Source organism: Lepisosteus oculatus, chromosome 12 (assembly GCF_040954835.1).
Source record: "Lepisosteus oculatus isolate fLepOcu1 chromosome 12, fLepOcu1.hap2, whole genome shotgun sequence".
In the NCBI taxonomy this organism is placed as follows: Eukaryota; Metazoa; Chordata; class Actinopteri; order Semionotiformes; family Lepisosteidae; genus Lepisosteus; species Lepisosteus oculatus.
In genome coordinates, this window is record NC_090707.1 from 39,487,460 (window position 1) to 39,507,295 (window position 19,836).

The 19,836-nt window shown below is 59.5% G+C and overlaps 3 protein-coding genes across 7 annotated transcripts in view; 1 reads left to right on the plus strand and 2 right to left on the minus strand.

Moving 5' to 3' along the window:
* rbfox2 (RNA binding fox-1 homolog 2) overlaps positions 1 to 3,769 on the plus strand; it is a 33,639-nt gene extending 29,870 nt beyond the window's left edge. For all 3 annotated transcript variants that reach the window (XM_069197162.1, XM_069197161.1, XM_069197159.1), the window contains exons 11-13: positions 484 to 575; positions 785 to 863; positions 962 to 3,769. In XM_069197162.1, coding sequence (XP_069053263.1) covers positions 484 to 575; positions 785 to 863; positions 962 to 1,006 — 216 coding nt within the window. In that variant the 3' untranslated portion in view covers positions 1,007 to 3,769. The remainder of the gene's footprint in view (positions 1 to 483; positions 576 to 784; positions 864 to 961) is intronic.
* LOC138242091 (uncharacterized) lies at positions 508 to 8,220 on the minus strand. 3 transcript variants are annotated; one of them, XM_069197163.1, is made up of 4 exons: positions 7,353 to 8,220; positions 6,680 to 6,817; positions 4,589 to 5,734; positions 508 to 591 (listed from the first exon to the last, which is right to left on the minus strand). In XM_069197163.1, exons 1-3 carry the CDS (start codon positions 7,463 to 7,465, stop codon positions 5,029 to 5,031), a joined length of 957 nt encoding a protein of 318 aa, XP_069053264.1. In that variant the 5' UTR covers positions 7,466 to 8,220; the 3' UTR covers positions 508 to 591; positions 4,589 to 5,028. The 3 variants fall into 3 exon arrangements, with proteins under 3 accessions (XP_069053264.1, XP_069053266.1, XP_069053265.1); XM_069197165.1 differs by having other exon boundaries at positions 6,680 to 6,752; positions 7,190 to 7,440; XM_069197164.1 differs by having other exon boundaries at positions 7,190 to 7,440.
* Positions 8,221 to 9,750: 1,530 nt separating this feature from the next.
* Positions 9,751 to 19,413, minus strand: ddx47 (DEAD (Asp-Glu-Ala-Asp) box polypeptide 47). Its single transcript, XM_069197158.1, has 12 exons — positions 19,102 to 19,413; positions 18,300 to 18,393; positions 16,855 to 17,043; positions 16,355 to 16,426; positions 15,956 to 16,074; positions 15,707 to 15,778; positions 15,386 to 15,502; positions 14,755 to 14,901; positions 12,407 to 12,544; positions 12,067 to 12,137; positions 11,766 to 11,895; positions 9,751 to 10,135 (listed from the first exon to the last, which is right to left on the minus strand). Exons 1-12 carry the CDS (start codon positions 19,336 to 19,338, stop codon positions 10,004 to 10,006), a joined length of 1,518 nt encoding a protein of 505 aa, XP_069053259.1. The 5' UTR covers positions 19,339 to 19,413; the 3' UTR covers positions 9,751 to 10,003.
* Positions 19,414 to 19,836: the final 423 nt, after the last annotated feature.

Below are 19,836 nucleotides of genomic sequence, written 5' to 3' on the forward strand. Positions count from 1 at the left end.
GTGGCCGACCCAGGACACTGCAGTTGTATGAAGATCTCCATCTCTGCAGTCCATAAAAAAGACATTTGATTGTATTGACCGCCCCCTCTGTCCCCTCCATTCTGCCTCTTGCCTGCGTTCACGTCTGCACGTGGCCACGCCCCTACCTCCTCGCCTTCCCCGTGGAGCCCCTCCCCCTCCTGAAGGTCCTGTGCAGGAATGCTGGGAGTTGTAGTCTTTTAGGCCGAATGCAGAGTGGTATTTGGTTTGCTGTGTTGGGTGCATGCTGTCTGACAATGCCTGTCTGTCCTTCTCTCTCTCTCTGCCTGAATCTTTGATTGGGGGGGTGGGGGGGGGCTGGTTGTGTCTGCATGTCTGTCTGTGTGGCGGTGTTCCTGCCTGGACTGTTGCTCTGTCTCCATATCGTTCAGTCTCTGCGTCTCTGGTCTTGTCTGTGTGGCAGTCGGTCACTCCTGTCTCTTCGTTTAACCCTCGCCTCTCCAGGGCGGCTACGCCGCGTACCGTTACGCCCAGCCAGCGGCTGCCGTTACCGGGGCAACGGCTGCCGCCGCCGCAGCAGCTGCCTACAGTGACAGGTGAGTGCAGTGCACCCTGGGATAGTGGAGGAGAGACAGTCAGTGTTTTATTCAGTAGATATGAATATTACAACAACTTGAAAACACTGTACACAGCAGTAGTGTGCAGGAGGAGTGTGTGTATTAACCCCTCTCTCTCTCTCAGTGCAGTGTCAGTGTACAGTAGTGTGCAGGAGGAGTGTGTGTATTAACCCCTCTGTCTCTCTCAGTTACGGGCGGGTGTACACTACAGACCCCTACCACGCTCTGACCCCTGCTGCTGCCGCTGCCTATGGAGTAGGCGCTGTGGTAAGAGTCGATCTGTCTTGCAGCACGTCTGTCTTCTCACCCTCCCCGCTGAGCAGTTCGACTAACTGCCCCCTCCCTCTCTCCGGCTCCCCCTGCAGGCCAGTCTGTACAGGGGTGGATACAGCAGGTTTGCCCCCTACTGAAGATCCCACTCCCACCCCCACCACCGACTCCCCCCTGCCCCCCCCATGCCTTCTCCCTGGAGGACAGTGCCCCCTGCTGGACTGGAGGAGCGTTACCGCGGCGGGCGCCGGAGGCCTCGGGTGACGACAGCGGAGCCGCTGGGAGAGGGCTGGGGGGGCAGCGGGGGGGGACCGTCCGCGGCCCCGCTGACCCCAGGTGACCGGTCCGCCCGAACCCGCCCGTTTTTAATGTGCGATACCTCATTCCGCTCGGTCTGCGCGAGTCCGGGCGCAACGGCGACCCCGAATCCGAGGAGGAGGAAGAAGAGGACGAATTTTTAATTTTTAGGTTGTTTTTTTTTTGGTTGACTTTTTTTTGCATTTCCGTTTTTGTTAGCTCTCCGTTCCTCTTCACAGTTAATGTTGTTCTTATTATAATTATTATTATGGCTGGTATTATTATAATTATTCGTGATGTTCGTGGTTAGTACTGCAGGATCATGCCTGATTATATCCTTGTATATCCTGTGTCTGGGTCTGGGGGTCCGGCGATGTCTCTGTGGCGGGGGCAGGGGGGGTGGACTGTTTTTTGAGGACCTGGCGTGAACCCCGAGCCCCCCGCAGTAGTGAAAGCAGCTCCAGGTTCAGGAGATGGAAACATTCCTTTGTGCTCCTGGGACCCTTATTCCACGTGTGCACTGCCAGCTGTCCCTTTACCTCTGCGTGTTGAGTGTGCACGCTGGGTCACGCTGTGTGCTCTGCGTGTTGAGTGTTGAGTGCGGACACTGGGCCACGCTGTGTGCTCTGCGTGTTGAGTGCGGACGCTGGGTCACGCTGTGTGCTCTGCGTGTTGAGTGTTGAGTGCGCACGCTGGATCGCGCTGTGTGCTCTGCATGTTGAGTGTGCACGCTGGGTCACGCTGTGTGCTCTGCGTGTTGAGTGTTGAGTGCAGACGCTGGGTCACGCTGTGTGCTCTGCGTGTTGTGTTGAGTGCGCACGCTGGATCGCGCTGTGTGCTCTGCATGTTGAGTGTGCACGCTGGGTCACGCTGTGTGCTCTGCGTGTTGAGTGTTGAGTGCGGACGCTGGGTCACGCTGTGTGCTCTGCGTGTTGAGTGTTGAGTGCGGACGCTGGGTCACGCTGTGTGCTCTGCGTGTTGAGTGTTGAGTGCGGACGCTGGGTCACGCTGTGTGCTCTGCGTGTTGAGTGTTGAGTGCGCACGCTGGGTCACGCTGTGTGCTCTGCATGTTGAGTGCGCACGCTGGGTCACTCTGTGTGCTCTGCGTGTTGAGTGTTGAGTGCGCACGCTGGGTCACTCTGTGTGCTCTGCGTGTTGAGTGTTGAGTGTGCACGCTGGGTCGCGCTGTGTGCTCTGCGTGTTGAGTGCGGTCCGGCTGTGTTCGCGTGGGGACGAGGGGAGACTCTCGGGCTGGAGCAGGCGTGGCGGTTTTATTTTCGGGGGGCGGGGAGGGCGGGGGGCGGGGGGGCTGTACTCCTGAGGGAATTGTATCTCATTTCTGTATCCCATTATAATCCTCTGTCCACCTCTGGGCCGGAGCCCCTCCTCGCAGCCCCCTGCTGGGCTCCGCTTGCTCTGCGTGCCGGCTGGAGGGGTCTTCCTGTCCCCCCTCTCACTGGACATCTCCCTCCTGACCAGAGCTCAGAGGACAGCTGGACACCTCTCTCCAGACTGAGGGAGAGTCTTCTAGCTCTGCTGGTCGGGGGGGTGCTGTTTGATGGGGGTCCTGGCGCGTTGGTGACCAGCGGAGCAGGAGGCTGGGTCTTGCGGTGAGGTGAGGGGGCAGTTCTGAGGCGGGGTGGGTAAGTTGAGTGAGTGGACCAAACCATTTCATCAACACAACAGGGGGGAGTTAGAGCTGTTCATGGGCTGGAGTAGTGGCCTGAGCCATTTCCTGAATGCTGGTGTTTGTGTGGGGGGGGAGAGACGATAAGCTGTTTCTCAACGTGGGGCACAGGGGTTTGGTTGTGGATTGAACCATTAAAAGCTTTTCAGGGGAAGAGCAGGCATGAGGATGGAAGGACCAAACCATCTGTCAGGTGCAGGGGAAGACTGTGGCCATAGTGAACCACTTCCTGTGCTGCAGGGAGGAAGTGAGTTGGGCTAATCTATTTGAGAAGGTGTGGGGGGGGAGGATGGAATATATAGCCATCACACAGTTAGAGAAGTAGTGGATTTAACCATTTGTCATGACTTTTGAAGGCGTGAAGAGAATGTATCTTGTTTGAGATTGATGGGGTTTGATGCTGGAGGGGGAGAACTTTGTATGTAAAAAGGCATGAGATTTGAAAAGTGTGTGTTCTGGTGTGGGCTAAACCATGTGTCCTGAATGTGAGAGGGGGCGCCTGGGTTAAACCATGTGCCATGACGGAGGGTATCTGGGTCCAAACCCGAATTCGCCGACCAGTATGGGTCCCAGGGGAGCAGGAGGTCTGTCTCGGCCCCTGACGTCCCGCACAAGAAGGGCTGCAGGCTCCTGCTCGGGTTCGACGATGGGCCGCCCTCGGTCCAGAACGCGCTCCTAATTGGTTAATTGAGCTCCTCGAGGAGCCCGCCCGTCCACTGGGGGGCGCCCCAGGTCCGATTCGAGGGAGGAGCTGAGAGAAGGGGTGGCCCTGGGGACCCCAGACCCCCGGCGCCCCCTGCTGTCTGCATTATTGCAACATTATTCTTGTTACTTCGATTATCCTCACTGACAGACTGCGTCTCTGTCTCCTGTCCTTTCTGTTACTCTGATTGTATATAAACAGTTTGTTTTGTTTTGACGGCTCGTGTCTGGCTGCTTTATTCTAAAGGTGGGGAGTGTGTGTGAGAGAAAGGTGTGTATCTGTTAGTGGTGTTGGAGAGGATTGCGTGTTGTGTATCAGTGAGAGAGGAGAGGGGTGTGTATTCCTGTGAGTGTGGGCTGTGTGTGCTTGCGAGAGAGGAGTGAGATGAGTGAACGATCACAGTGAGAGGTTTGTATAGTAGTGAGGAGTGTGACTGGTGGGCTGTGTGTGTGTGTGTAGCTGTGAGAGGGGTGTGTGACTGGGGGGCTGTGTGTGTGTGTGTAGCTGTGAGAGGGGAGTGTGACTGGGGGGCTGTGTGTGTAGCTGTGAGAGGGGAGTGTGATCGGTGGGCTCTGTGTGTGTGTGTAGCTGTGAGAGGGGAGTGTGACTGGGGGGCTGTGTGTGTGTGTGTGTAGCTGTGAGAGGGGTGTGTGACTGGGGGGCTGTGTGTGTGTGTGTGTAGCTGTGAGAGGGGAGTGTGACTGGGGGGCTGTGTGTGTAGCTGTGAGAGGGGAGTGTGATCGGTGGGCTCTGTGTGTGTGTAGCTGTGAGAGGGGAGTGTGACTGGGGGGCTGTGTGTGTGTGTGTAGCTGTGAGAGGGGAGTGTGATTGGTGGGCTCTGTGTGGTGTGTGTGTAGCTGTGAGAGGGGAGTGTGACTGGTGGGCTCTGTGTGTGTGTAGCTGTGAGAGGGGAGTGTGACTGGGGGGCTGTGTGTGTGTGTGTAGCTGTGAGAGGGGAGTGTGACTGGTGGGCTCTGTGTGTGTGCGCGGGGGTCGGGGTGAGATGGACGTCACGAGGGGCAGGGCTGGCCTCACCTCGCTCTGTCCGTCTGTCCAGCAGGGAGGGGTCCTGTCAGTCTCTGCTCCGTCTTGAACAGACAGACCCAACAGGCGGTCAGTCACTGGTCAGTCACGGGCCTTTATTGGCACGATTGGTGCCGAAACAGCACAACATCCACAGCAGGTACAGCAGAAACGGGAGACGGCCATCACACGCCATGGCAGCGAGACCGTGGGGCTCCACTGCATCCCCCCCAGCAGCAGCTGTGCAGAGTCTGGGTGTTGGAGGGTGGGCTCCCCGCCGCTGGCTGGACAGTGAGCGTGGGTCCAGCTCAGACCCCGTCTCTGCCAGGCTGCAGTTCCATGTGGGGCCACTAGAGGGAGCGCTCTTCTTCCTCAGGCCCCCGGCGGGTAGAGTCTCCTTCCAGAACGGGCAGGACAGGACAGAGCCGGGATCAGTCCAGACGGGACCGGCCCTACTCCGAGGTCTCTTCCCCGCCGCACCTCCCCAGCCCGGCCAGCAGGGGGCGGTGCCGCCCCACGTTGGCGATCCTGGCCTGGACGCGCCGGGCGCACTCCCCGACCCGCTGCGCCGTCTCCAGGCGGTCCGAGCCCCCCTCCAGGACGCCCTGGAGGGCGTGGGCCAGCTCGCCGGCGCCGCGAGGCAGCAGCCGCCCACACCGCGCCGCCCCCAGCGCCAGCCCGACCCCCGCCGCCCAGTCCAGGGCGCCGTCGCGCAGCGCGCGGAGCTCGGGGTCCCCGGCCACGCGCTCGTCCAGCTCCGCGGCGGTCAGCCCCTCCGCCAGCAGGCCGGCTCGCGCCCGGGCGCAGGCCTCCCCCGCCCGGCCCGCGGCCTCCAGCGCGGCGGACAGGCCCTGCGCCAGCCTCCGCTGCACGCGCCACACCCGCCGGCGGTACCAGCGCAGCGCCAGCGCCAGCCCCCCCGCCGCGCCCACCGCGGGGGCCAGCGCCACGCCCATCGTGTACACCGCGGACACGGCGCCCACCGCGGCCAGCGCCGCCACCGGCAGGGCCTGGAGCACGGGCCGGACCGGGACCACGCTCCGTGCGAACTGGCCCAGCTTCCGGAGGTCGCTCTCCAGCGCCGCCCTGCTGGTGGCGGAGGAGCTCAGCTGGCTGAGGAGCTGCTCCACCTCCCCGCGCCAGGCCGCCTCGGGCTCCCTGCCAGAGGAGAAGCAACAGGCCCGGAGTCAGTCCGGACCGGCCCGCTGTCAGGACAGAACCAGCATCAGTCAGGCTGGACCGGCCCGCTGTCAGGACAGAACAGAGCAACAGAACCAGCATCAGTCAGTCCGGACCGGCCCGGTGTCAGGACAGAACCAGCATCAGTCAGTCCAGACCGGCCCGCTGTCAGGACAGAACCAGCATCAGTCAGGCTGGACCGGCCCGCTGTCAGGACAGAACAGAGCAACAGAACCAGCATCAGTCAGTCTGGACCGGCCCAGTGTCAGGACAGAACCAGCATCAGTCAGTCCGGACTGGCCCGCTGTCAGGACAGAACCAGCATCAGTCAGGCTGGACCGGCCCGCTGTCAGGACAGAACAGAGCAACAGAACCAGCATCAGTCAGTCCGGACCGGCCCAGTGTCAGGACAGAACCAGCATCAGTCAGTCCGGACCGGCCCGCTGTCAGGACAGAACCAGCATCAGTCAGGCTGGACCGGCCTGCTGTCAGGACAGAACAGAGCAACAGAACCAGCATCAGTCAGTCTGGACCGGCCCAGTGTCAGGACAGAACCAGCATCAGTCAGTCCGGACCGGCCCGCTGTCAGGACAGAACCAGCATCAGTCAGGCTGGACCGGCCCGCTGTCAGGACAGAACAGAGCAACAGAACCAGCATCAGTCAGTCCGGACCGGCCCGGTGTCAGGACAGAACCAGCATCAGTCAGTCCGGACCGGCCCGCTGTCAGGACAGAACAGAGCAACAGAACCAGCATCAGTCAGGGGAGAGGGGGTCTGTCCTGAGGGGGTACAGTCTGCAGTGGGGAGAGGGGGGGGGTCTGTCCTGAGGGGGTACAGTCTGCAGTGGGGAGAGGGGGGTCTGTCCTGAGGGGGTACTGGGGTCTAGAAAGGGCTTGATCAGGTTTAGGAAAGGGGCTCCCTTACCCCTCGTCCTCTGGGTCAGACAGGGGCCCCGGCTCCTCCCCAGCCTGCAGCCTGTCCATCCCGCCAGCGCCCCCTGCGGGCAACAGGAGCAACAGCGACACCGTCCGCGACGCACAGGGTGGAAGTACAGGCGAGTCGCTGATTGTGCGCCATGGGCGGAATTAAAAAAAGAGACTAAAATGACTATATATATACACAAACTAAACTTCTGTAAAATGCAAAACTAATACGAGGAGGTAAAAAAAACACCAACGAGGTTCCGGGTCTCACACCCACGGGTGCGCGTGAGCGAACTGTTGACGTGATGAGCCGGGAAAGACGCAGCTGGTGTGTAGATTTGTAATTAAAAGGCCACAGGAGCGTCTTTCATTGACTATGTGGATTGCAATTGTTAAGAAAATAAAATAATAATAATTGTTAAGACAAGACCCTCTCTGTATATAAAACACATAACATGAACAGTGGTAAATAATGAACACATTAATAACGTTCAGGAATTAGCGGACAAACCTTCCTCCCCGCGTCTCTCCGGTCAGCCGAGTGGGTTCCGGACACGGGCCTGTCCGAACCGGCACCGCAGCGGAGCCGGAAACTCGGAAACGGAACACTGCGCTTTTTTTATTTCACGGAAAACGACCTTGCAAACGCTGTGCGTTAGTGGAGCTGGACTCACACACTGCCCCCCCGTGCCGGCCGCAGGGCTCTGCTCCGCGACGAGACCAGACCACAGACCCACGCAGCCCACTCGTCCGCCGAGGAAACTCCGAGGTTTCTGGGATGGAACATCCCGGATGGAGCAGACGCACAGGGACCCGCGTGCCGGCCAAGCGCGCTCAGGAGAGCTGGCGCTGGTCCAGGACTCGGCTCCGGTTCCGCCCCTGCAGCAGCCCCGCTCACGGCTGCCCGCCCGGAGACGAGCTCACAGAGACACCGGCAGCAAGGCCCGAGCCCATGGAGCTGGGCCGTGGCGCCGGGCGGGTCAGGGGGACAGGACTCGCACCGTCTTGTATGAAAACTGTAGCTCAGGGCCCAGTCAGCGCGGGTTTGAGACACTGCAGGGAAACAAGACACTCTGGGCAGCAGTGGTGGGTCACGGGCGGAGCTGCACCAGAGCTGCCTGAGGAATATTTCAGGGACAGGAATTCAGTCACAGGGACACAAATATTCTATACAGTATACTGCTGCTCTGGGATCAGCAGAGAACAGGAAACGGACAGGTTGCTGTGCTGAAGTGACTGAACTGCTCTCCGGCTCTTGTGTGCGTGTGTGTGTGCGTGCGTCACCCGTCTCCATCCCGCTGGGTGCTTGTGAGCAGAGCCCCACTGTGCCCATCCCATCAGCGTGGCAGAGAAATAAACACCCCCTGAGCTCAACACGAGCGACCGGCCCCAGAGAAACACCCCCTGAGCTCAACACGAGCGACCGGCCGCAGGGAAACACCCCCTGAGCTCAACACGAGCGACCGGCCGCAGGGAAACACCCCCTGAGCTCAACACGAGCGACCGGCCGCAGGGAAACAGCCCCTGAGCTCAACACGAGCGACCGGCCGCAGGGAAACAGCCCCTGAGCTCAACACGAGCGACCGGCCGCAGGGAAACAGCCCCTGAGCTCAACACGAGCGACCGGCCGCAGGGAAACAGCCCCTGAGCTCAACACGAGCGACCGGCCGCAGGGAAACAGCCCCTGAGCTCAACACGAGCGACCGGCCGCAGGGAAACAGCCCCTGAGCTCAACACGAGCGACCGGCCGCAGGGAAACAGCCCCTGAGCTCAACACGAGCGACCGGCCGCAGGGAAACAGCCCCTGAGCTCAACACGAGCGACCGGCCGCAGGGAAACAGCCCCTGAGCTCAACACGAGCGACCGGCCGCAGGGAAACAGCCCCTGAGCTCAACACGAGCGACCGGCCGCAGGGAAACACCCCCTGAGCTCAACACGAGCGACCGGCCCCAGGGAAACACCCCCTGAGCTCAACACGAGCGACCGGCCCCAGGGAAACACCCCCTGAGCTCAACACGAGCGACCGGCCGCAGGGAAACAGCCCCTGAGCTCAACACGAGCGACCGGCCCCAGGGAAACACCCCCTGAGCTCAACACGAGCGACCGGCCGCAGGGAAACACCCCCTGAGCTCAACACGAGCGACCGGCCCCAGAGAAACACCCCCTGAGCTCAACACGAGCGACCGGCCCCAGAGAAACACCCCCTGAGCTCAACACGAGCGACCGGCCCCAGGGAAACACCCCCTGAGCTCAACACGAGCGACCGGCCCCAGGGAAACACCCCCTGAGCTCAACACGAGCGACCGGCCCCAGGGAAACACCCCCTGAGCTCAACACGAGCGACCGGCCGCAGGGAAACAGCCCCTGAGCTCAACACGAGCGACCGGCCGCAGGGAAACACCCCCTGAGCTCAACACGAGCGACCGGCCGCAGGGAAACAGCCCCTGAGCTCAACACGAGCGACCGGCCGCAGGGAAACACCCCCTGAGCTCAACACGAGCGACCGGCCGCAGGGAAACACCCCCTGAGCTCAACACGAGCGACCGGCCGCAGGGAAACAGCCCCTGAGCTCAACACGAGCGACCGGCCGCAGGGAAACAGCCCCTGAGCTCAACACGAGCGACCGGCCGCAGGGAAACAGCCCCTGAGCTCAACACGAGCGACCGGCCGCAGGGAAACAGCCCCTGAGCTCAACACGAGCGACCGGCCGCAGGGAAACAGCCCCTGAGCCCGTGTTCAGATACGCACGACCGACCAATAACACCTGCAGTCTGGCGAATCCGTTTCCATACGACTCTTCGAGACTCGGGTACAAGCCAGGGAAAACAGACAGAGTGACACAGCAGGAATATCTGTCATCTGTGCAGCATTTTGACCCAAAACATCCAACCTGATGCCTCACACAAACGTAATAAAAAGACAGAGCCAGCATGCAGAGAGAACAGAGCCACACACACACACACACACACACACACACCAGCCCCCACCCGTACCCTCACGAGGACCGGACTGGACCGAACCGGGCCGAGAGTCTGAACCGGACTCCCTGCGGACATGGGGAAGGGTCACAGAGGCCAGACAGGGAAGTTTATTAACTTGTTCAAGATCATTTACAGCTGTGGCCCCATGCCCATCGCAGGGGCACACCAGCACTGGAACGGGCCGGGGGCCCGGGGGCCCAGGGGCCCGGGGAGCCAGAGCAACAGGCTGCTCTCCAGCGCTCACTGAACCGGGCTCACTGGGACAGCGAGCAGAGTCCGCGTCACTCCCCCCCGAGGGAGCGACTGCACAAGTCCATGTTGATCTGCAGGAGGCGCGCTGCTCTCTAGCGCCCCCTGCGGCCTCCACGGCCCCCCCTCACTTTCTTCCGGAATCCGCTGGATTGCTCCGAGTCCTCGGCCTCCCCCTCCGCACCCCCCCTCGGACGTTTCTTCTGCTCACCCTGCTCCTTCATCTCCTGAGAGAGAGAGACAAGGGGTTAATACACACACTCCTCCTGCACACTACTGTACACTGACACTGCACTGAGAGAGAGAGGGGTTAATACACACACTCCTCCTGCACACTACTGTACACTGACACTGCACTGAGAGAGAGGGGTTAATACACACACTCCTCCTGCACACTACTGTACACTGACACTGCACTGAGAGAGAGGGGGGTTAATACACACACTCCTCCTGCACACTACTGTACACTGACACTGCACTGAGAGAGAGGGGTTAATACACACACTCCTCCTGCACACTACTGTACACTGACACTGCACTGAGAGAGAGAAAGGGGTTAATACACACACTCCTCCTGCACACTACTGTACACTGACACTGCACTGAGAGAGAGAGGGGTTAATACACACACTCCTCCTGCACACTACTGTACACTGACACTGCACTGAGAGAGAGGGGTTAATACACACACTCCTCCTGCACACTACTGTACACTGACACTGCACTGAGAGAGAGGGGTTAATACACACACTCCTCCTGCACACTACTGTACACTGACACTGCACTGAGAGAGAGGGGGGTTAATACACACACTCCTCCTGCACACTACTGTACACTGACACTGCACTGAGAGAGAGGGGTTAATACACACACTCCTCCTGCACACTACTGTACACTGACACTGCACTGAGAGAGAGAAAGGGGTTAATACACACACTCCTCCTGCACACTACTGTACACTGACACTGCACTGAGAGAGAGAGGGGTTAATACACACACTCCTCCTGCACACTACTGTACACTGACACTGCACTGAGAGAGAGGGGTTAATACACACACTCCTCCTGCACACTACTGTACACTGACACTGCACTGAGAGAGAGGGGTTAATACACACACTCCTCCTGCACACTACTGTACACTGACACTGCACTGAGAGAGAGAGGGGTTAATACACACACTCCTCCTGCACACTACTGTACACTGACACTGCACTGAGAGAGAGAAAGGGGTTAATACACACACTCCTCCTGCACACTACTGTACACTGACACTGCACTGAGAGAGAGAGGGGTTAATACACACACTCCTCCTGCACACTACTGTACACTGACACTGCACTGAGAGAGAGAGGGGTTAATACACACACTCCTCCTGCACACTACTGTACACTGACACTGCACTGAGAGAGAGAGGGGTTAATACACACACTCCTCCTGCACACTACTGTACACTGACACTGCACTGAGAGAGAGAGGGGTTAATACACACACTCCTCCTGCACACTACTGTACACTGACACTGCACTGAGAGAGAGAGAGGGGTTAATACACACACTCCTCCTGCACACTACTGTACACTGACACTGCACTGAGAGAGAGAGGGGTTAATACACACACTCCTCCTGCACACTACTGTACACTGACACTGCACTGAGAGAGAGGGGTTAATACACACACCCCTCCTGCACACTACTGTACACTGACACTGCACTGAGAGAGAGAGGGGTTAATACACACACTCCTCCTGCACACTACTGTACACTGAGAGAGAGAGGGGTTAATACACACACTCCTCCTGCACACTACTGTACACTGAGAGAGAGAGGGGTTAATACACTCCTCCTGTGTGACTCACAATGCGGGCGAATCTCTGCGCCTCGCTCACTCTCTCCACCAGCATCATCACCTCCTCCTCCTGCGTGGGGAAGGCGGGCAGCTTCTTGCCGATCAGGTGCTCGATACGCTGGAACAGCTCCACATCGTACCTGGGGGGCGGGGACTGCATGTCAGTCACCCCGACTGACACTCACAGGGTCCAATCGCTGCACTGCATCGGCCTTAATACAGCGCCATGAGAGAGCGATGGACCCCAACAGAGCCAGACGACGCAACAGGGGTACAGGGGTACAGGGGCAACAGGAACAGAGATCACTCACTGTGTGACAAAAGTGATGGACTTCCCAGAACGCCCTGCTCTGGCCGTCCGGCCCACCCTGTGGATATAGTCCTGCAGGCACAGAGTGTCAGAGAAAGACAGACAGACGCGTATTAGAAAGAGAGGGGTACTGGGGCGAGACAGACAGTACTTTGGAGTGGGCGGGGATGTCGTAGTCGATGACAGAGAGGTATTAGAGAGACAGACAGGCAGGTACTGGGGGAAGGGGGAGAGAGACACAGACAGGCAGGCAGTGGGGGGGGGGGAGAGAGACAGACAGGCAGGCAGTGGGGGGGGGAGAGAGACAGACAGGCAGGTACTGGGGGAGACAGAGACAGTACCTTGGAGTGTGTGGGGATGTCGTAGTTGATGACAACATCCACGTGTGGGATGTCTAGCCCTCGGGACGCCACGTCTGTGGCCAGCAGGATAGAGCGCGACTTCGACTTGAACTTGTTCAGGGCACCGAGACGCTTGTTCTGAAACACAGACACCAGGGGTCTGACTGACAGCACTGTCACACCTGGAGTGGATCAGACTGCTGCACACTGGGAGTCTGACTGACAGCACTGTCACACCTGGAGTGGATCAGACTGCTGCGCACTGGGAGTCTGACTGACAGCACTGTCACACCTGGAGTGGATCAGACTGCTGCGCACTGGGAGTCTGACTGACAGCACTGTCACACCTGGAGTGGATCAGACTGCTGCGCACTGGGAGTCTGACTGACAGCACTGTCACACCTGGAGTGGATCAGACTGCTGCGCACTGGGAGTCTGACTGACAGCACTGTAAACCCTGGAGTGGATCAGACTGCTGCACACTGGGAGTCTGACTGACAGCACTGTAAACCCTGGAGTGGATCAGACTGCTGCGCACTGGGAGTCTGACTGACAGCACTGTCACACCTGGAGCGGATCAGACTGCTGCACACTGGGAGTCTGACTGACAGCACTGTAAACCCTGGAGTGGATCAGACTGCTGCACACTGGGAGTCTGACTGACAGCACTGTAAACCCTGGAGTGGATCAGACTGCTGCACACTGGGAGTCTGACTGACAGCACTGTAAACCCTGGAGTGGATCAGACTGCTGCACACTGGGAGTCTGACTGACAGCACTGTCACACCTGGAGTGGATCAGACTGCTGCGCACTGGGAGTCTGACTGACAGCACTGTCACACCTGGAGTGGATCAGACTGCTGTGCACTGGGAGTCTGACTGACAGCACTGTCACACCTGGAGTGGATCAGACTGCTGTGCACTGGGAGTCTGACTGACAGCACTGTAAACCCTGGAGTGGATCAGACTGCTGCACACTGGGAGTCTGACTGACAGCACTGTCACACCTGGAGTGGATCAGACTGCTGTGCACTGGGAGTCTGACTGACAGCACTGTAAACCCTGGAGCGGATCAGACTGCTGCGCACTGGGAGTCTGACTGACAGCACTGTCACACCTGGAGTGGATCAGACTGCTGCACACTGGGAGTCTGACTGACAGCACTGTAAACCCTGGAGCGGATCAGACTGCTGTGCACTGGGAGTCTGACTGACAGCACTGTCACACCTGGAGTGGATCAGACTGCTGCACACTGGGAGTCTGACTGACAGCACTGTAAACCCTGGAGCGGATCAGACTGCTGCGCACTGGGAGTCTGACTGACAGCACTGTAAACCCTGGAGTGGATCAGACTGCTGCACACTGGGAGTCTGACTGACAGCACTGTAAACCCTGGAGTGGATCAGACTGCTGCACACTGGGAGTCTGACTGACAGCACTGTAAACCCTGGAGTGGATCAGACTGCTGCGCACTGGGAGTCTGATTGACAGCACTGTCACACCTGGAGTGGATCAGACTGCTGCACACTGGGAGTCTGACTGACAGCACTGTAAACCCTGGAGCGGATCAGACTGCTGTGCACTGGGAGTCTGACTGACAGCACTGTAAACCCTGGAGTGGATCAGACTGCTGCACACTGGGAGTCTGACTGACAGCACTGTAAACCCTGGAGTGGATCAGACTGCTGCACACTGGGAGTCTGACAGCACTGTAAACCCTGGAGTGGATCAGACTGCTGCACACTGGGAGTCTGACTGACAGCACTGTAAACCCTGGAGTGGATCAGACTGCTGCGCACTGGGAGTCTGACTGACAGCACTGTAAACCCTGGAGTGGATCAGACTGCTGCGCACTGGGAGTCTGACTGACAGCACTGTAAACCCTGGAGTGGATCAGACTGCTGCGCACTGGGAGTCTGATTGACAGCACTGTCACACCTGGAGTGGATCAGACTGCTGCACACTGGGAGTCTGACTGACAGCACTGTAAACCTTGGTGTGGATCAGACTGCTGCACACTGGGAGTCTGACTGACAGCACTGTAAACCCTGGAGTGGATCAGACTGCTGCACACTGGGAGTCTGACTGACAGCACTGTAAACCCTGGAGTGGATCAGACTGCTGCACACTGGGAGTCTGACTGACAGCACTGTAAACCCTGGAGTGGATCAGACTGCTGCGCACTGGGAGTCTGACTGACAGCACTGTAAACCCTGGAGTGGATCAGACTGCTGCACACTGGGAGTCTGACTGACAGCACTGTCACACCTGGAGAGGATCAGACTGCTGGGAACAGGATTCTGACCTGCTCTGTATAGCGAGTATGCGCCCGCGGTTGCTGTGGTTACCTGGCTCATCTGGCCATGCAGGGGGATGGCAGTCATGCCCAGGTTCCGCAGCATCAGCGCCACCCGCTGGGCGGCATTGCAGGTGCCACAGAAAATCATGAAGGAGTTTCCGGCCAGCTCATTCAGAACAGACACCAGGTAACAGTCCTGCAGAGAGACAGGTAGGCAGTGTGAGAACCCAGCACTCTGTGTACTGGGAGTCTGACTGACAGCACTGTAAACCCTGGAGTGGATCAGACTGCTGCACACTGGGAGTCTGACTGACAGCACTGTAAACCCTGGAGTGGATCAGACTGCTGCACACTGGGAGTCTGACTGACAGCACTGTCACACCTGGAGTGGATCAGACTGCTGCGCACTGGGAGTCTGACAGCACTGTCACTCCTAGGGTGGATGAGAGACAGGCAGGCAGACAGTGAGACAGCAGGGCACTGTCCTGCAGACAGACAGGCAGGCAGACAGACAGTGAGACAGCAGGGCGCAGTCCTGCAGAGAGACGGGCAGGCAGACAGTGAGACAGCAGGGCGCAGTCCTGCAGAGAGACGGGCAGGCAGACAGTGAGACAGCAGGGCACAGTCCTGCAGAGACGGGCAGACAGACAGTGAGACAGAAGGTCACTCCAGTCCAGTACCTTGTACTTAGCTGGGATGAAGATGTAGAACTGCTGCAGTTTGTCCACGGTCTGGTACTTGCTGGACACGGCGCACTTCACTGGGTCTTTCAGAGCTGCCCTCTGCAGCTTCTGGACCTGGAACACAGCCCAGTGGCCAGTGTGAGAGCCCAGTGGCCAGTGTGAGAGCCCAGTGGCCAGTGTGAGAGCCCATCCCCCAGGCACAGAAGTTACATGATGCAGCTCAGCGCCCTTCACAGGCAAATGCAAGATCTTTACTCTACAAACACAGTAATAAAAACAAAGGACAGATATTCCAGGACAGGAGAAATATTTTCCTACCTTCTTGGTCATAGTGGCTGAGAAAAGGAATGTTGTCCTTTCTCGAGGAATAACTTTCAGTATCTTATCAACCTGAACATGGAGAGAGAGGGGTTAATACACACACTCCTCCTGCACACTACTGTACACTGACACTGCACTGAGAGAGAGAGGGGTTAATACACACACTCCTCCTGCACACTACTGTACACTGACACTGCACTGAGAGAGAGAGGGGTTAATTGTCTATAGAGTACAGATGTTTCTCACCTCTGTCTCAAAGTCCATGTTGAGGATGCGATCAGCCTCATCCATCACCAGGAAGCGCAGAGCACGGAGTGAGAATCCCTTCGTGTTTTCCAAGTGGTCAATCAAACGCCCAGGGGTGGCTGAGAAAGAGAGAGGGGGGTTAATACAGACACACTGACTGGACACTCCAGTACATGAACACTGCACTGAGAGAGAGGGGTTCATACAGACACACTGACTGGACACTCCAGTACATGAACACTGCACTGAGAGAGAGAGGGGTTCATACAGACACACTGACTGGACACTCCAGTACATGAGCACTGCACTGAGAGAGAGGGGTTCACACACACACTGACTGGACACTCCAGTACACTAGGAGAGTGAGAGGGAGGACAGTAGCAAGGAGTTCATTCTCACCGATGATGATGTGTGGTTTCTTAGCCAGTGCCATCGCCTGTGACATCATATCGATCCCCCCAACAACCACCGCTGGAGAAAGAGACTGGCGTTAGCAGGTGCCGGGCGCCCCACTGCCCCCCGTGAGCCCTGGAGCCCCACTGCCCCCCGTGAGCCCTGGCGCCCCACTGCCCCCCCGTGAGCCCTGGCGCCCCACTGCCCCCCCGTGAGCCCTGGAGCCCCACTGCCCCCCCGTGAGCCCTGGAGCCCCACTGCCCCTCCGTGAGCCCTGGAGCCCCACTGCCCCTCCGTGAGCCCTGGAGCCCCACTGCCCCCCGTGAGCCCTGGAGCCCCACTGCCCCCCGTGAGCCCTGGCGCCCCACTGCCCCCCCGTGAGCCCTGGCGCCCCACTGCCCCCCCGTGAGCCCTGGCGCCCCACTGCCCCCCCGTGAGCCCTGGCGCCCCACTGCCCCCCGTGAGCCCTGGAGCCCCACTGCCCCCCGTGAGCCCTGGAGCCCCACCTGTCTGGACGCCGATGCAGGAGCCCAGGGCGTCGAACTGCTCGGCGATCTGGAAGGCCAGCTCGCGTGTGGGCGTGAGCACCAGGGAGTGCAGCCGCTGGGGCGCGGCCAGCAGAGCCTGCAGGATGGGCAGAGCAAAGGCACCCGTCTTCCCCGAGCCCGTCTCCGCCAGCCCGATCACGTCCCGGCCTGGATCACAGGACACAGAGGGCATCAGTCTGGTCACAGCGCCCCGTGGGGCAGGACACAGAGAGAGGGGCATCAGTCTGGTCACAGCGCCCCGTGGGGCAGGAGACAGAGAGAGAGGGGCATCAGTCTGGTCACAGCGCCCCGTGGGGCAGGAGACAGAGAGAGAGGGGCATCAGTCTGGTCACAGCGCCCCGTGGGGCAGGACACAGAGAGAGAGGGGCATCAGTCTGGAGTCACAGCGCCCCGTGGGGCAGGAGACAGAGAGAGAGGGGCATCAGTCTGGAGTCACGCGGGGCAGGAGACAGAGAGAGAGGGGCACCAGTCTGGAGTCACGCGGGGCAGGACACAGAGAGAGAGGGGCATCAGTCTGGAGTCACAGCGCCCCGTGGGGCAGGAGACAGAGAGAGAGGGGCACCAGTCTGGAGTCACGTGGGGCAGGAGACAGAGAGAGAGGGGCACCAGTCTGGAGTCACGTGGGGCAGGAGACAGAGAGAGAGGGGCACCAGTCTGGAGTCACGTGGGGCAGGAGACAGAGAGAGAGGGGCATCAGTCTGGAGTCACGCGGGGCAGGAGACAGAGAGAGGGGCATCAGTCTGGAGTCACAGCGCCCCGTGGGGCAGGAGACAGAGAGAGAGGGGCATCAGTCTGGAGTCACGCGGGGCAGGAGACAGAGAAAGAGGCGCACCAGTCTGGAGTCACGTGGGGCAGGAGACAGAGAGAGAGGGGCACCAGTCTGGAGTCACGCGGGGCAGGAGACAGAGAGAGAGGGGCACCAGTCTGGAGTCACGCGGGGCAGGAGACAGCGAGAGAGGGGCACCAGTCTGGAGTCACGCGGGGCAGGAGACAGAGAGAGAGGGGCACCAGTCTGGAGTCACGCGGGGCAGGAGACAGAGAGAGAGGGGCACCAGTCTGGAGTCACGCGGGGCAGGAGACAGAGAGAGAGGGGCATCAGTCTGGAGTCACGTGGGGCAGGAGACAGAGAGAGAGGGGCACCAGTCTGGAGTCACGTGGGGCAGGAGACAGAGAGAGAGGGGCATCAGTCTGGAGTCACGCGGGGCAGGAGACAGAGAGAGAGGGGCATCAGTCTGGAGTCACGTGGGGCAGGAGACAGAGAGAGAGGGGCACCAGTCTGGAGTCACGCGGGGCAGGAGACAGAGAGAGAGGGGCATCAGTCTGGAGTCACGCGGGGCAGGAGAGCTCAGGACAGGACAGGGGAGCTTAACAGGAGCCCAGAGAAGCCCAGACCCTGACCTTACCCTGCAGGCCCACAGGCACAGCCTCCACCTGGATCTTCGTGGGGCTGCTCCAGCCCAGCTGTGCACAGGCCTCACACAGGACCTCTGTCACCCCCTGGAGAGAGAGACCGAGATCAATCTCACAGTCCGCAGCGCCTGGACTCACACTCCAGACACATAGATCAAGTTCCTGCTCTACTGGTGACCTGGTCCTGCTGTCACCCACAGAACAGAGCCTGGCACTGCTGGAGCAGGACTGTCAGACCCGGGCACTGACAGCCCATCTGGACCCAGAACAGCAGAGCCTGGCACTGCTGGAGCAGTACTGTCAGACCTGGGCACTGCCAGCCCATCTGGACCCAGAACCGGGCCTGCAGCAGAGCCTGGCACTGCTGGAGCAGTACTGTCAGACCTGGGCACTGCCAGCCCATCTGGACAAGACCAGAGTCCTGTTTTTCCAGAAAAAAGCCAGACCTCAGGGAAACAGGTACCACTTCACACTGAACAGCAACACACTGGAGCACACAACCAGCTACACATACAGAACCTCGGACTGACTATCAGCTCATCTGACTCAGCCCATAGAAGACCTGCACAGAGTTCTGCAAAACATCCTCATGTGCAGAGGAAAACACCTCCTAACAACACACGCAGGACCGTCTGAGGCCGGTACACACCACTGACCAACATGCAGTTGGCAGTGCGGCCTGTCTGTTAAGCAGGGGCACCTGGAGGGGACCCCACTATCAAACAGAGAGCTCTTTCCGTTACCCTGTCCCGGGACCGGGCCGGCAGCTATCCGGGGGCTCCCGCGGATACTCACCAGATCCTTGAAGCTCTTCGGCGCCTCCGTCTCCTCCGCTCCTCCATCCTCGCCGCTCTCCGTCGCTGCTTCCGTAGCCTCTGCCCTCTCTCCCTCCAGTGCGTCCGCCATACTAGACATCCAGCGTGCCGAGTGTGTGGAGGAACGCGCAGGGGCTGATGGGATATCCCCCGGCTTCCGCTGTGTCCACTGGGAGCTGTAGTTCACTTCCGGCCTACACGCTGCCACGTTGAACATTGACCTCCAGCTCGTGCTGGATTCTGGGTAGTGTAGTTTCCTCTCGCCCGGTTAGACGTCCAGCCTCGTCACCAGCAGCGACAGCGTTTCATCACAAGCCGAGCTGTTGCAGCTCCGTTATACACGCAAACGCCCAAAATACGAAATGTTTCAAAACCGCTGAGCAGGGCCGGCCTTCGTCATGTCCCCGTGGGGTGGCTTTCCCCAGGTGCCCCCCATGCGAGAGGGGTCCAGACCTGTAGCTCTACAGCTCCCCGATTCTGATCCCTGATGCTGGTTGGCTCGCCTGGAGAGCGGCCGTGCGCACGCACGCTCAGGGTGCGCGTGTTCTCCCTCACTGTCCCCGAGTTTGTGAGACCCGACCCCCGAGGAATGGAGACACCAGGCTGCAGGCGGAGGAGAGAGTCAGTCACACTGAACCCCAGAGCAGCCCTAACCTGCAGGAACCCGTCTGTCTCTCTGTCCTCTGACTGCTGTGGGAGAAACAAGCTGTCTGTC

What these genes read in the sequence shown, in the direction of transcription:
- LOC138242091 (XM_069197163.1), bottom strand. Translation starts at nt 7,465, where the DNA reads ATGTTCCATCCCAGAAACCTCGGAGTTTCCTCGGCGGACGAGTGGGCT. An exon ending in CCGGCACGGGGGGGCAGTGT is followed by an intron (nt 6,818 to 7,352) that starts GTGAGTCCAGCT and finishes GCGCACAATCAG; the next exon opens with CGACTCGCCTGTACTTCCAC. An exon ending in TCTGACCCAGAGGACGAGGG is followed by an intron (nt 5,735 to 6,679) that starts GTAAGGGAGCCC and finishes CTCCTCTGGCAG; the next exon opens with GGAGCCCGAGGCGGCCTGGC.
- ddx47 (XM_069197158.1), bottom strand. Translation starts at nt 19,338, where the DNA reads ATGTTCAACGTGGCAGCGTGTAGGCCGGAAGTGAACTACAGCTCCCAG. An exon ending in GAAACCACACATCATCATCG is followed by an intron (nt 16,075 to 16,354) that starts GTGAGAATGAAC and finishes TCTCTTTCTCAG; the next exon opens with CCACCCCTGGGCGTTTGATT. An exon ending in TCCATCACTTTTGTCACACA is followed by an intron (nt 11,896 to 12,066) that starts GTGAGTGATCTC and finishes CCCGCCCCCCAG; the next exon opens with GTACGATGTGGAGCTGTTCC.